The 12,668-nt window shown below is 44.8% G+C and overlaps 1 protein-coding gene across 1 annotated transcript in view; it reads right to left on the bottom strand.

Moving 5' to 3' along the window:
• UBASH3B (ubiquitin associated and SH3 domain containing B) overlaps window positions 1-12,668 on the bottom strand; it is a 68,650-nt gene that overhangs the window by 21,344 nt on the left and 34,638 nt on the right. The window contains exons 2-3 of the mRNA XM_026681922.2: window positions 1,676-1,729; window positions 384-570 (exon numbers count right to left, since the gene is read on the bottom strand). Coding sequence (XP_026537707.1) covers window positions 384-570; window positions 1,676-1,729 — 241 coding nt within the window. The remainder of the gene's footprint in view (window positions 1-383; window positions 571-1,675; window positions 1,730-12,668) is intronic.

Below are 12,668 nucleotides of genomic sequence, written 5' to 3' on the forward strand. Positions count from 1 at the left end.
AATTTTTTTTTACTACCGGGTTCTGTGGGCGTGGCTTGGTGGGCGTGGCAGGGGAAGGATGCTGTAAAATCCCCATTCCCACCCCACTCCTGGGGGAAGTTACTGCAAAATCTCCATTCCCTCCCCACCCCGCTAACCTGCTTTCCAGCTCCGTGTGCAGGGCAAACAAAGGAGACCCAGCCGATCAGCTGGGACTCAATGGGAGGCAGAGAAGAGATGGGGGTCAGAGGTGGGATTTGCCGGTTCTCCGAACTACTCAAATTTTCCGCTACCAGGTCTCCAGAACTGGTCAGAACCGGCTGAATGCCACCTCTGGATGCACGACCTCAAAAGTTGTGTTTGCCAATTCAGGAGAAAATCTGGGTGCTCCGCTCCAGACTCACCATGAAGAACTGGCAGAGTGTGATATGGGGGAAGATGTTGTGGGCTTTGTTTTTTCCACACAACTGTTTCGACTGCTGCCAGAAGTCAGTCAGCTTCCGCGCTAAGGGGCCAGTGGGGCGTAAGTAGAGGACGTATTCCCGAGGAAGCGGATCATCAAGGAAGGGATCACAGACGTGGGAAAAGAGCCTGTAATGAAAAAACAGAGGGGACGGATGGTCCGTTCAGATCCATGGAACAAATCCAGATTAATACGGGCACCGCAAGAGAAGATTCTGTTTCTATTACCTTTTTTTTTTTTTTTACAATAATTTGGAATCTGGTCCCATCAAGGTTCAGGGTGTTGTGGGAAAATGCCAGCCAGACTGAAAGGAGGAGTCAGGGAAGACCCTTGGCAACTTTAAGATGGATGGACTTCAACTCCCAGAATTCTCCAGCTCACAATACTGGCTAGGGAATTCTGGGAATTAGCACCTCTTAAAATGTTAAAAGGACGTGGTGGTTCAGTGGCTAAGACGCTGAGCTTGTTTGATCAGAAAGGTCGGCAGTTCGAATCCCTAGCGTTGCGTCACGGAGTGAGCTCCCGTTACTTGTCCCAGCTTCTGCCAACCTAGCAGTTCGGAAGCACGTTAAAAAATGCAAGTAGAAAAATAGGGACCACTTTGGTGGGAAGGTAACAGCCTTCCGTGCGCCCTCGGTGTTTAGTCATGCCAGCCACAAGACCATGGAGACGTCTTTGGATAGCACTGGCTCTTCGGCTTTGTAACGGAGATGAGCACTGCCCCCTAGAGCCGGAAACGATTAGCACGGATGTGCCAGGGGAACCCTTTACTTTTACCTAAAATGTTTCACTTGGGCTCCTGCTGGTCAGGTTGCCAAATTTGAAAAACACTGCTCTGGTAGAACCCTTTTTCCTCATATTTATTTTATTTACATATTAGGATTTTTTTTTTAATATCCCTATCATCAAGAAAAGCTCTTGGATGGTCCTTTGAGTCTAAAGACCAGGCCAGGAGGTGCTGAGTTCTGAGCAGAATATATAATAGTATGTAATGCAAGTAGATTTGGATAGCAAATGGTGTTCCAGCCTAGGGGAAGTTATAAAACCTGCTCTTATTTTTTTATCTGTGAGATGCCAGAGAGATAATTGCTTCGGATGTAGCTACAGATCAATGCCAGAGGACCATGTCTGCCTACACCAGGGAAAATTTCCAGGGCCAAGGGAATTTTTTTTTTTTATTTCCCACAATACTGGCAATGTTCGAGATTTCATAATACATGAATTCATACGCACCAGTCACAAGCTGCTTGCACACTTCGACCTCCCGTCGATGCCAAAGCTTTCTGCCTGCAGAAAAGCAAAGCGGGAGAGACATGAGTTATAGATTCTGGTCAGAACACGCTAGATGGCAGTCAAGACACACATCCTTCTCTCAAGAGGGAAGGCAAATTCAGTATGTGTTTCATTTAGTTTAGTTTATTGTCATTGTACCTCGTACAATGAAATTAAATGCCATCTTCAGTGTGTATTGTAACTATAAAAATAAAAACACAAGCATGCATTCTTCGCATTCTATGCCATTAAATTGAAAACCCCTGATATCGCATTAATAGTGCACTATACAGTAGAATTCAAAAGAGCAACTGCCCTGGGATAGAAGCTGTTTTTCAGCCTATTTGTCCTTGTTTTTATTATTATCCGGTACCGTCTGCCAGATGGTAACAGTTCAAAAAAAAAGGGTGCCCAGGATGAGATGGATCTTTGAGAATGTTTTTGAACTTTCTTAAGGCAGCAGGAGTTATAAAGCTCTTCCAAAGAGGAGAGGGCAACCCATGATCCTCTGGGCAATGATGTTCACCCTCTGGAGCACTTTCCTATCTGCCCCTGTGCAATTGGCAAACTAAACACAGGTGCAGTAAGTTAAGATGCTCTTTATGATGCAGCGGTTCCTGGATAATGTCACTGGGACCAGAGATTTAGTCTTTAGACTAGTGCTGTAGCCCGTCCTCAGGGAACTTCTCTCTCTCATCAGAATGTGTGAAAGAGAAGTTCTAGTGAAAGGCAAGTTGTGTGAGGATCGGCTCCAGCATGAGTCCGAAAGTTCAGAAGGCTTTTGGACTTGTTGTCCCAGGGATTGACCCAGATTGCATCCAGTGGTGGGATTCAATTTTTTTTTTACTACTGGTTCTTTGGGCGTGGCTTGGTGGGTGTGGCAGGAGAAGGGTACTGTAACATCTCCATTCCCTCCCCACTTCTGGTGGAAGGTTACTGCAAAATCCCCATTCCCTCCCCACCCCACTAACCTGCTTTCCAGCTCCATTCTCCTGTGCAGGGCAACCAAAGAAGACCCAGCCAATCAGCTGGGACTCAGGAGGCAGAGAACAGATGGGGTTGGCAGGGCCAGTCAGAGGTAGCATTTGCCAGTTCTCCAAACTACTCAAAATTTCTCCAGAACTGGTCAGAACCTGCTGAATACCACCTCTGATTGGATCCTACAACGTTCTTCTTTTCATGAAAAGCCCTCCACTTTTCATGAATAAAAGCATCCACTTGGATTCAGATGGACAATCCAATATTTTTTTTTGCAAGGAAGAAGGGCAGTGCAGAAGAACCTCTGTAGCAGCAAAGTTTTCCCTAGACTTTTCCCTTTTCAAAGTCTAGGAAAACTTTGCTGCTACAGAGGTTCTTCTGCACTGCCCTTCTTCCTTGCAAAAAAATAAATATATTGGATTGTCCATCTGAATCCAAGTGGATGCTTTTATTCATGAAAAGTGGAGGGCTTTCTTTTGAACACTCTATCCATCTTTCCCTGGAATAATTCCTCTTTGCTAAGGGAGGAAGGAACACCAAAGAGAGATGAGGCATCAGAGTCTCCATGGAGATGGGGTATTTTTTTATTTTATTTTCAAAGAATGAAAAAATCAAACCACTGGGTCCTTAAATAAATAATGGAAGACCTTGTGTTTCACATTTCGCGTTTGTGAGTGTGCAAGGTGTGTTCAATAGATTTCCTACTGAGAGGAGGGCAAGTTTGTAGCTTAGGGTTGAACTGTGGGGTCCTTGGTGCTCTCTGAACTAGGTTACCTAATTGAATAACATTTGCAAAAAAAATAGTAACAATCAATCAATCAACAATCAAATTCAGAGAGCACCAAAGATTCCTCATTTTTAATACAAAATTATAACGCTTAATGTTATTGATTGAATGGCCGATTAAGAAGTATGGAATATAAAATAAATGTCTAACTCCCTCCCTACAATGTCAAGAAGGAGGAAGAAGATTGACAACCAATTCTTGTTTCCACCAAAACTTTCCAATCGTCCTGGTTTGTCTCCTCCTCTTTCCACATCTCCTGATTCATAATAAAGCACCCCTGACATATTCTAGCATGTGACTTTTCGTCTGTGGCTCTGAGCATCTTTTACATTAAAGATTCATGTCCGCTAAAGATCTTCCTGGCTTGGATTTAGCCGAGAAATGTCTGCACTTAAAGCAATGAAGATGGAGATGGAGTCAGAGGTGGGGGACGGGTTAACAGGATAACGGAAGGGGCCTTGGAGGTCTTTTAGTTCAAGCCCTTGTTTGAGCAGGAAACCCTCTACCAATTCAGATAAATATCCAGTCTCTTCTTTAAAAACCCCAGTGATGGAGCATCCACGATTTCGGGAGGCAAGTCCTTCCACTGGTTAATGGTTATCATGCTGATAATAGAATACAGAATACAGAATAACAGAATTGGAAGGGCCCTTGTAGGTCATCTAGTCCAACCTCCCACCCAAGCAGGAGACCCTACACCATTTCTGATAAATGGCAGTCCAGTCTCTTCCTGAAAGCCTCCAGTGGTGAAGCTCCCACATCTTCTAAAGGCAACTTCTGCTCCACCAGTTGATTGCTCTCCCTGTCAGAAAATTGAATCTCTCCTTGTTCACTTTCCATCCATTATTCCTTGTCTGGCCTTCGGGTGCTTTGGAGAAAAGCTTGACCCCCCTCCTCCTCTCTGTAGCAGCCCCTCAAATATTGGAGCACTGCTCTCATGTCTTCCCTGATCCTTCTCAGGATCTTCCCTCTTCCATTTCCCAGATGGGCAAACTGAGAACTATTTGGAGTGGGCACTTTATCCACTCCTCAAATTGTTGACACACTCCACCGAAAAATAGGGAGTGATAGGGCTAGGCAATCTGGCATATAGCCATACTCCTTACCGACACAGATTTCCCATATTTTTAGACATGAAATTTTCCAATACCCACATCATTTAGCCATCAGCCAGCTATGTTTGGGAAATCCAAGCCAGCCTCACTTGAACCAGGTTGACATTAAGGCCCTCGGCCATTTCCAGATAGGTGGACTTCAACTTCTTCGTGCTGTAGAAGTTTTTCAGTTGAAGGGGGGAAAAAACCCCATTACCTTCCCATGGGTTCCATCAAAGGATGCCCATTAAATGAAAGAAACATGTCAATATATCTGTGGCATAATGGTGGCCTTCCATTTACTTGAAACGAAGTGAACGTGATGGGATATGAAGCATTCCTTTACCAAAAGACTCCGTATCCTCTCTGAATATTTTTGGCACAACTGTTTTTACCAGAATGGTTCTTCATCTATTAAAACATCTCTTTTGGAAACATCTCTTTTCTCTGACATTCATAATACAGGTAGTATTTCTATAACTTAAGACCACCATTGAATCCAAAATGGCTGCTAAGTGAAACATTTACAATCCAGTTTATTACAGTCCGAGACCAGAGACCCGAACAAATAAAAACACTCAATGAATATCCAGTTAAAAATTCTAGGACAAAATAATAAACAACAGATAAAATCAACATTAAAATCATAATTTGGCATCCAGTCGGTCAGTTACACGTGGCCGGACTACACTATAACATCAGTCCATAAACTGAGGCCCAGTGGTGGGATTCAAAATTGAGTTACCACCAGTTCGATGGACGTGGCTTGGTGGACGTGCCTTGCCTAACGCCGGCGTGCAGCTTTCCACACACCACCTGAGACCTGCAACGCCAATCACCTGAGAGGGATAAAGAAGAGAAAAGCGCAGGGACAGCTGGGAGGGCCAATCCTGCACTTTTCCCTCCTTTTTCCTCTCAGATGATTGTTGGCCCCCTTTTTTTTTACCAGTTTGACCGAGCCAGTCCGAACCGGTAGCACACTACTGCTAGCGAGGCCCATAGTCATTAAATACTAAAATGCAAAACTAAAATAATAACATAAAAAGTGAAACATTTGTCAAGGGAATTTTGCCCTGTTTTACTACTTTTTTTTTTTTTTTTTGCCACAGTTGTTAAGTGAAACACGTGACCCCGGGACACTGCAACCATCCTAAATAGGAGTCAGTTGCTAAGCGTCTGAATTTTGATCGTGTGACTTTGCAGATGCTGCAACAGTCAGAAGTGTGAAAAAATGATTATAAAGTCAGAGGTGGTATTCAGCAGGTTCTGACCAGTTCTGGAGACCCGGTAGCGGAAATTTGGAGTAGTTCGGAGAACCGGCAAATACTACCTCTGACTGGCCCCGCCCCCATCTATTCTCTGCCTCCCGAGTCCCAGCTGATTGGCTGGGTCTTCTTTGGTTGCCCTGCACAGGAGAACGGAGCTGGAAAGCAGGTTAGTGGGGTGGGGAGCAAATGGGGATTTTGCAGGATCCTTCCCTTGCCATGCCCACCAAGCCACGTGCACAGAACCGGTAGTAAATTTATTTGAATCCCACCACTGTTATAAGTCCCTTTTTTTCTGTGCCATCATTTTGAACAGTCACTAAATCAACCGTTGTAAGTCAAGGGCTACCTGTGAGATGGTTCTGACTCAATATCTTCTCTGAATATTTTTACCAGGATGGTTCTTTGTCCATTAGAACATGTGTTTTTGGAAAGGTGCTTTCCAAAGCACCTTGGACTGCTGCAGAATGCATTGACATGCCCTTTCGTCGATGTTGGGTTGGTAGCCTTGCAATGGAGTCTACTCAACCCTTTGCTTGATGTCTGATACTAAAAAGACACGCCGGAAGCCAACAGCAGAAAGCCATGAGCTTAAGAATTCTCCTGAAGAAAGGTTACCTTCACAGCCCATTTTCCGCAAGTCCTTTTTGGTTTTCTCATAAAAACAGTCATTTCATGAGAAGGAGGTGCCCACTCGCAACACCACCTCCCCCACAGCATGCTGAATTTTAGCCTCTGCATAAGACAAAATTGCACACAGACAATTGGCACAACCACAGTTGGGGTGAGGAGTGATGTGCACATCGTGGATTGCACAAGCAGAAATCTCCAGAACTCTTGAAACTGAAGGGACATCACGAGGCCAAGGAGGAAGTGGAAGTGCAAATGAACGGAAAGCATTTTTTACACCAAGATTTGGGAAGACGTTTCCTCTTCCCATTGGCACGACTCGGCCTTTGGGTTTGTTCGAGAGGAAGGGTGGCAAAGAAACAAATCCATAACTTTTCAATGGTTTAAGGAAAAGGAAGCAAACAAGCAGAACAAAAGTAAATAAATAAAGCATAATATCCGCCAGGGAAATAACTACCAGCAGAGATAAGTTATGAGTTGAAAATGGTTGAGTAGGAGTTGTCCCAAAGGTGCTTTTTCAAACAACAACTGGAGTTTTTCTTTCTTTCTTTGAGAACGTTTCGCTTCTCATCCGAGAAGCTTCTTCAGTTCTGAAGATCTGAAGAACTTCAGGCCTTCAATTCTGAAGAATTTCACTTCTGAACATCTGAAGAAGCCTCCAGGATGAGAAGCAAAACATTCTCAAAGGAAAAACGATGTCCAGTTGCCTTTTGAAAAAAGCACCCTGGGGACAACCATGACCTGAAAGATTTGAGAATCTCCACAGATGTTGGGTTGAGTTGTGAGTTTGCAAGCTCTCCGACGTGTGGCTCACGATGCCTGAGCTGGACATGGAATAAGATGATAAAGAACGGAAGAGGAGGAGTAAAAGCAAGGTCAGAATCTAAGTCTGTCTGAGTAACATGACCTCTGATGGACTTGAAGGCCTGCCAGGAAAGAGCTGGGAATCTTCTGTCCATCTGCTCCCTGGCACTCTGTCTGAAATGAAACCAACGGATGAACAAAAAAAAAAGAGAGAGAGAGAGAGAGAGGGGTCTCAGAAGAACAAAAAGCAGCGTGGATTGGAGAAACATTGGCAGGGATCAGTGGAAAATGTCTGTGGTTCATTCTTGCTTTCAAAAGGCTTTTGCTGTGGCGAAAGTTTGCGGTCTAGAGAAGGAAAAGGGAGATGTTCTAAGGAGGAAAATCACCAGACGTTTGGCTCCGAGCAGAGCCCAGAGGCTGCTGCAGGATTCGAGGGGGCCTGGAAATGTGCAATCGATTAGCCCAGCCAGGGAGAACAAGTCCTGCCCTCTCCCCACTCCCCCACCCCCCAATTGCAAGATGCAAAGGGTTGCAAACCACATGGCTTCCATGTGCTCCTTTGCCGGGGATCGCTCCTTCAAAGGCGGCAGCAACACATCCCAAGGGAAGGAGGTGCAGAGCGAATGCCTCCATATATCACTGACCCCAGCTGGCATTCTTCCTGAGGACATGAAAGCAGATCCCACCTGTGGAATGTAGGGGGACCCTCCCTCCCCCCCCACATTTAAAAAAACCGGAAATATATGGCAACGGGGAGGGGAGGGGGAGAGGGGCAAACAAGAGGCAGACGAGTCTTAGAGGGAAACCATCTGGAAGTAGCAGCCCTCGGAAAGGAAATGCTTGTCATGTGGATTTGAGTGCCACCAATTTCTTGTGGTCTTCTGCACGATCAGAAGGAGGTAGGGCATCTTTCCACCCACTTTTGACATGAATGGGGACAGCCCCCACCACCAGATCGACGTAGTCCAGGACGCACGATTGTAATTGAGCCGAATATTTCCATTGCTCAGCCAGAGGGTTGCTCAGTGAATTGTGCCTCATTTTTCTTGCTACAGTTGCTAAGGGAATCACAGCAGTCATTAAGTGAATCTGGATTCGCTCCTCCCCATTGAAACTGCATGTGGGAAACCAGCTGGGAAAGTTACAAGGGGTGATTGCATGACCCCGGGAGGGTGCAACCGTCGTAAATATAATGCCAGTGGCCAAGGATCTAAATTTTGATCCTGTGACCATGGGGAGTGCTGAAGTGGTTGTAAGTGCGCAAACTGATCATAAACCCTTTTTTTTTCCAGTGCTGTTGTAAGTCTCTACAGAATGGTTGAAAGTCAAGGATTACCTGTAAAGAACTCTGGTGGTTAGAATGCAGTATTGCAGGCTAACTCTGCTGACTGTCACCAGTTCGATTCTGACTGGCTCAAGGTCAGCCTTCCAGCCTTCCAGATCAGTAAAATGAGGACCCAGATTATTGGGGGTGAGAGGCTGACTCTGTAAACTGCTTAGAGAGGGTCTGAAAGCACTGTGAAGCGGTATATAAATCTAAGTGCTATTGGTAAGTGGGAAGGGAGGGAGGGAGGGAGGGAGGGAGGGAGGGAGGGAGGAGGGAAGGAAGGAAGGAAGGAAGGAAGGAAGGAAGGAAGGAAGGAAGGAAGGAAGGAAGGAAGGAAGGAAGGAAGGAAGGAAGGAGAGAGAAGAGCTGTGGTGACACAGTGGTCAGAATGCATTATTGCAGGCTAACTCTGCCCACTCCCAGCAGTTCAATTCTTACTGGCTCAAGGTTAATTCAGTCTTCCATCCTTCTGTGGGTAAAATGAGGACCCAGATTGTTGGTGGCCAGAGGCTGACTCTGTAAACTGCTTAGAGAGGGCTGTAAAAGCGCTGTGAAGCTGTATATAAGTCTAAGGGCTATTGCTATTGCTACAATGGTGCTGAAAATGTGACTCGAGCATTTTTCACACCTATGACCACTGCAGCATCCCCTTGGTCATGTGATTGACATTAGGATGCTTGACAACTGGTTCCTATCTATGAGCTAACATGACTGGAGGAGGAATTGTGGGAGTTGAAGTCTACAAGCCTTAAACTCGCCAAGTTTGACGACTCCTGGGTTAGACAAATCAGAAGAACAAAACTGCCCTGGATGTTTGCAGAAATTTATTGCTTGGGCCAAAGGGGCGAAATTGCACCCAACAAGTTGGCTTCAAAAGCTGCCTATCAACCTGTTGCTGAGACTATTTTTAACCAGTTTAGCAAATGTTTATAGTGGTCTCCAGGGAATACTGATAAAAATATACCCAGACGTTGGCTGCTTCAGATCCACCAGGTCCCTCATCCATGTTAGTGATGAAGCTGGGTAAGAAGAGAGAGAAAAAAGGGAAGTGTTTGGCCTCTTGAGGAAGTATCCAGTTCTAAGAAACAAGGAAGGAAGACGATTGTACATCACAGTTCCAAATTAAGACAGGCCTTCTTCCCATTCATTCAGGAAGCTCTCGGCTATTTTGAGATTCTTGTGCTCATTTTCCTCCAAAGGGCTTGTTTAGTTTCTTTGGCTTGTTCTCCCAACAATTGTAACTGCGTGAGGGACCTTGGAGTCTTAGTGGATGATGACTTGAATATGAGCCACTGCTGGGTGCAGCAGCAGCCAAACAAGCTAATACGATCCTGGTGTGATGACCCAGGGTGGGATACAAAACAAACACAGTCACAGAAAAAAGGTGAAGCCCCTTTTATTCCTTCACTTTGCTTCCAAGCTCTGAATATTCTTGACGGAAGACAAAAAACTCCCATACAAACAGTTACAAGAAGAAGGAAAAAAGCAACACGAACCAGGTAAGATAAGGGCTGGAGGACGTCCACAGATAACACACACTGGGAAGGACGCCAAACTCAGAGAGGAACCATAAACTAGAGATATTTCTATGCTTGTTTCCAGCGCTCGCCTGTACGCATGTCCGTCCTCTTTTTCAGTTGTCACAGCTGCAGCCCATGAAGAAGATCAAGGCCCTCTCCTCCCGAGTAGACCATGTTTCTCCCTTATCCTCTCCTCCCTGCTTGCCCCAGGATAGATAGGGGATGGGCCTAGTAGTGCTTTATAAAGCCCTAGTAAGACCACACCTGGAATATTGCAACCAATTTTGGTCACCATGCTACAAAAAAAGATGTTGAGACTTTGGACCAAGTGCAGAGAAGAGCAACTAAGACGACCAAAGGCCTGGAGACCAATCCATATGAAGTACGGCTGCAGGATTTGGGTTTGGCTAGTCTAAAGAAAAGATGAATTAGGGGTGACATGATAGCAGTATTCCAGTATTTAAGGGGCTGCCCCAAAGAAGATGTAGGGGGTCAATTTATTCTCCAAAGCACCAGAGGGCAGGACAAGAAACAATGGTTGGAAACTAATCAAAGAGAGAAGCAATCTGGAATTAAGGACAATTAACAGTGAGGACAATTAACCAGTGGAACAGAAGTTGCCTTCAGAAGTTCTGGTGCTCCATCACTGGAGGTTTTTAAGAAGAATCTAGACCCGTGATGGCGAACCTATGGCACACGTGCCACAGGCAGCGCGCAGAACCATTTGTGCCGGCATGCGAGCTGCAGGCAAACTTACCTCACTCCCCACGCGCATTCCTCACAGCTGATTTTCTGCTTGTTTGAGGCCTTTTTCAGCCTCCCAGGGGCTTGAAAAAAGCCACTGCAGGCTTTGCAAGCCAAATAATAGGCCCGTTTCATCACTTCCGGTAATATGAGAATTGTACTCCAACTTTTCTGGGCTACTCCAGATCACGGAAGGCTAAAACGACACCATTCATTTGACCAAGCAGAGTTCCAGAAGTGCCAGTCTCATTGTGTTGAAGTCCACAAATCTTAAGGTTGCCAAGGTTGGGCCCCCCCTTCTTTATAACAAGGGTGGACCAAGATGTCATAAGACTGATATCAAGGCTGGATCTCTCACCCTGAGCGTCTTCTGAACCCAAAAGGTGGGTCAAGTTAGGAAGAGGCTGAGTAGAGAAATGTAGAACTTGTGCATAGTTCCATTTCTGGAAATTTCACAAAACCGCAACCATGTCTTCACAGCTTGTCTTCACGTTTCGATGAATTGTGTTTTTAAGGAATCTGTTGACTTGTGACAATGAGCCCAGGATCCTAGCCAGTTTCCTTCAGATGGGCATTTTATGGCTTTAAAAAAAAAGTATGTTTGTACTTTTCTTAAAAAGCAAAAGAAATAGAAACATCTAACAAGCCAGAAAAGAAGAAAAAAAAACCCGACCTGGCAGATTGACTAACGATTTGCAGAATGTAGATTAAATAGCTGTGACAGCACAGAATGCAGATTAACAGATTTCAGATTAAAAGGGCACAAACGACTCTGAAAAATAAAGGAAAGAAACATTTTGGATTGGGCAGCCTTGTTTGTCACTTATTTTTGATCGTGTAGGTCTTCTAAACTGCAGGGTTGAGTTAGTCGACCATGGAACTGAAGCAGGACAACCAACTATGAATTTGTAATTCATAGCAACAACAGAGACCGGTCAGTTGTCAGGCATGGATTTTTGCACAGACTCAATCCTCAGCTGCATAATATGTACCGTTTCATAAAAGGAAATGTAAGGAAGAGAGCGAGGATGTTAACTGGGCTGGTAATGAACCATCTGCAAGAAAGCAATCAAGTTCAGAGAACACCAAGAACGCAACGGAGGTGCTATAAATTTTGGATTCTATCTTAAATTTGGCAGTTGAAGCAGTTGAATGGAAGGAGGAAAAAGAAAGCTCATTCAGTAGACACTCCGCACTGTCTCTTTAACAAGATTAACAAGCATCTCGGCAACAACCACATCTATTCTTTAGACCATATTAAATCTGTTTAGGCCACACAGATGCTAAAGGGGAAGCATTTGAGATGTTAATCCCAGCTAATTGCTCTCGAAATGGTCTAACTGGCAATTGTAGCCTGGTGGACATCTATCTTAGTATGTTCCATTCAGCACTGCCATATTCTCAATGTAAGGCTGAACCTTAAAATATGACTTCCAGTAGAACCTGTGCTCATTTTTGGGAGAAATATAAGCTGTCCCCCCATTAAAGATACCTTCTCATGGGCTGGATTTCAGCATCACAGATTATCTCCTTGGATAGGCTGTTCATGAAAATGAAAGTAAGAACCTCAGAAGAGATCTAAAGATGGATCCAGTCAAGGGTCCACTTAATTCCAAATTGGCTGCCACCAAATGTGGTGGATACAAAATTTGGGCCATGGAACACATTTCCTTTGATACAGAACTGTAAACAGCACGCAACATGAGGTAGGTTGGGTTGAGAAAAAGCCATTAGTTTTAAGTTCCCATCTAATGGGATTCCATAGCTGAGGATGACTTCATCTTGGGGCTCAATAGATGCTATCT

This window comes from Notechis scutatus, chromosome 7, assembly GCF_049901735.1.
Source record: "Notechis scutatus isolate UNSWTSFEM ecotype Mainland chromosome 7, rNotScu1.2, whole genome shotgun sequence".
Classification (NCBI taxonomy): Eukaryota; Metazoa; Chordata; class Lepidosauria; order Squamata; family Elapidae; genus Notechis; species Notechis scutatus.